General features: G+C 41.5%; 1 protein-coding gene across 4 annotated transcripts in view; it reads left to right on the top strand.

Moving 5' to 3' along the window:
- LOC106879913 (X-linked retinitis pigmentosa GTPase regulator) overlaps window positions 1-2797 on the top strand; it is a 57500-nt gene that overhangs the window by 34521 nt on the left and 20182 nt on the right. For all 4 annotated transcript variants that reach the window (XM_052965824.1, XM_014929662.2, XM_052965826.1 and 1 more), the window contains exon 10: window positions 1690-1860. In XM_052965824.1, coding sequence (XP_052821784.1) covers window positions 1690-1860 — 171 coding nt within the window. The remainder of the gene's footprint in view (window positions 1-1689; window positions 1861-2797) is intronic.

Here is a 2797-nt window from a genome sequence, read left to right on the forward strand (position 1 = left end):
GACAGAAGTTGTTTTCTGCACATTTACAGTGTTTATTGCACCTGAACATCTGCCACATACAAAAACTACCTTCCTAGTTAGCCTTCCTTTGATATTGCTGCACCACTTATGTGTCCATAGCTTACACTGGGTACATCTTATAGAGTTTCTACCTACGCCTTTTCTACATATTGAGCAGGGCCATCTACCTGAAGGGGTTTGTGGCTTGTCTACCTACCTACTTATTAGGACTTTGGTTTTAGCTAGGTTGACTCTAAGGCCCTTCGATTCTAATCCTTGTTTCCACACCTGAAACTTCTCCTCTAGTTCTGATAGTGACTCAGCAATTAGAGCAAGGTCATTAGCATAGAGGAGCTCCCAAGGGCATCCTGCCTTGAATTCCTGTGTTATTGCCTGGAGGACTATGCTAAATAGGAGGGGGCTGAGAACTGGACCTTGGTGGACCCCTACCTCTACCCGAAATTCTTCACTGTACTCGTTGCCAACCCTCACCTTCCTGACAGCGTCCATGTACATGGCTCACACAGCTCTCACTAACCATTCACATATCCCTAGTTTCCTCGTTGACCACCAGATAAGGGATCGGGGGACCCTGTCAAAGGCTTTCTCCATGTCAACGAAAGCCAGGTACAGAGGTTTATCTTTGGTGAGGTATTTCTCCTGCAGCTGTCTTCCAGAAATATAGCATCAGTGGTGCTTTTCCCTGGCACAAACCCAAACTGCATCTCATCTAAACTGACTCACTCCCTAATTAGTTGGGCTATGACCCTCTCCGTGACCTTCATTACCTGGTCCAAGAACTTGATAGAGAAAACAGGGAATGCAAGAAATTTAAGCTGGACAGATTAATGCCACAGATGTTAAAATGCCTGATTTTGATACAAGAGGTTACTGCTTGAAAGAAGTTATTTCTTTGTTTGTTAAGTTAGTGTTTGGAACATAACAGAAAAGTTATTGTGTAAAATTCTGATGGCAGAATTTAATTGAATTTAAACATTATAAAACATCCAGATGTGTATATTGTTGTTGTCGATAATGATGAAGCAGATGGTCACAAAGGATTTGGTAGGAAAACGGATCAACCCTTTAGCATTCAGATTTCTCTGCCAAATCTAATGCTTATTTATTCCCACTGTTTTGAAGTTGTCATCCATTATCTCATAGCTTTGAGGTTTCAATGGTGTGATTGTTTTTGCCAAGACATTGAGAAGCCTGATCTGGTTAGTTTGAACATAAAAGAGGCAGCATATTTTGGCTGGACATAGTCAGTTTGAATGCTAATGGGCTAAAAGACATCTGTCGACACTTCCGAATATGACATTTTGTGGTTTTGTATTTTCTTTTTTAAATACTTTTCTCAGATTCAAATTGGTGAAAGAAATATTTTCTTAAAGATTTAGCACTTAAAAAGTACTAAAAAGAAAATTATTCAACATAGAAAATCTTTACCCAGATGTTTGACATTTTATCATAACTGAATGGAAACTAAAAGAATCCCTGCAACCAGTTCCTTCTCTGTAATGTTTTCATTCTTTTTCTTTTACTGTTTCTCTCTCCTCCATGGGGCAGCTAGTAGAAAATCTTGAGAAAATTGTTTTATTTTGTAATTTTCAAATTTCAAAGCAGAAAATAATCCTGCCTTGACTAACAACTTGAATTAAATTTATTGTTTCTGCCATTGTGCCGCAGGTTGTTTGTGGTGGCTGTCACACAATGGTCGTGGCACATCAGAAACCTTCACATCCAGAAAATACAAACAGTTCAGCTAAAACCTTTAAAGTCCTACCACCAGCTATATTGAGTAGTTCAACTGATTTCTCTGCAACTCTATCGGCAAGAGACCGGCGTCGACAAACTGCAGTAAGAACAACATTTTCTTTTTCTTTTTTCCTCAGCCATTTTACCCGTCTTTGGAAGACATTTTGCTTTGTTGATAACATGCATTGAACGGATTTTATGGAATTTAGATTTTTGGAAATTTATTGGAACATTTTTTACAACTAAATGTTTCCAGTGGTTAACAATTTACCCTTAATGGAAGAGTTCAAAGCCATTAGCAGCTCAATAGACTGAGGCAAACGTCATCATCATCTTTATTTTCCATCCATGTTCCATACTGGCCTGGGTTGGACATTTTGGTAGGACCTTAGTGGGTCTACTTGAGGGTCTGCTTTGGCTGGGTTTCTATGGCTGGATGTCCTTCCTAACACCAACCACTTTACAGTGAATTGGGGACTTTATTCATGGCACCGGCACTAGTTGGACCATCAAGCAACCCACAAGGTTTACAGAATGAAGGGGCAAGACTGGCGAAGTGATGCATATGGACGAGGACAGCTGCGTGAAGAAGTGCCGATCTCTAACTGGAGGGAACCTGTGGCAGAGGTAGCCCCAGGAAGACATGGGACGAGATGGTGAAGTATGATCTTTGAACTTTGAGCCTCCCAGAGACAATGACTAGTGACTGAGACCTTTGGCTGTGCTTGAGAGGCCCTGTCAAGTCAAGTGAAATCATAGTCATGGTAACTAGCACCCATACTGGTGGTACATAAAGAACTCCTTTCAAGCGTTGGGCCTCACAGAGGCAAAGTGGCCGAGTTCCTTTTGAGTGTTGGGCATCACGAAGGCAAAGTGGCCGAGTTCCTTTTGAGTGTTGGGCATCATGAAGGCAAAGTGGCCGAGTTCCGTTTGAGTGTTGAGCCTCATGAAGGCAAAGTGGCCGAGTTCCTTTTGAGTGTTGGGCATCACGAAGGCAAAGTGGCCGAGTTCCTTTTGAGTGTTGGGCATCATGAAGGCA

Source organism: Octopus bimaculoides, chromosome 2 (genome assembly GCF_001194135.2).
Source record: "Octopus bimaculoides isolate UCB-OBI-ISO-001 chromosome 2, ASM119413v2, whole genome shotgun sequence".
NCBI classification, from domain to species: domain Eukaryota; kingdom Metazoa; phylum Mollusca; class Cephalopoda; order Octopoda; family Octopodidae; genus Octopus; species Octopus bimaculoides.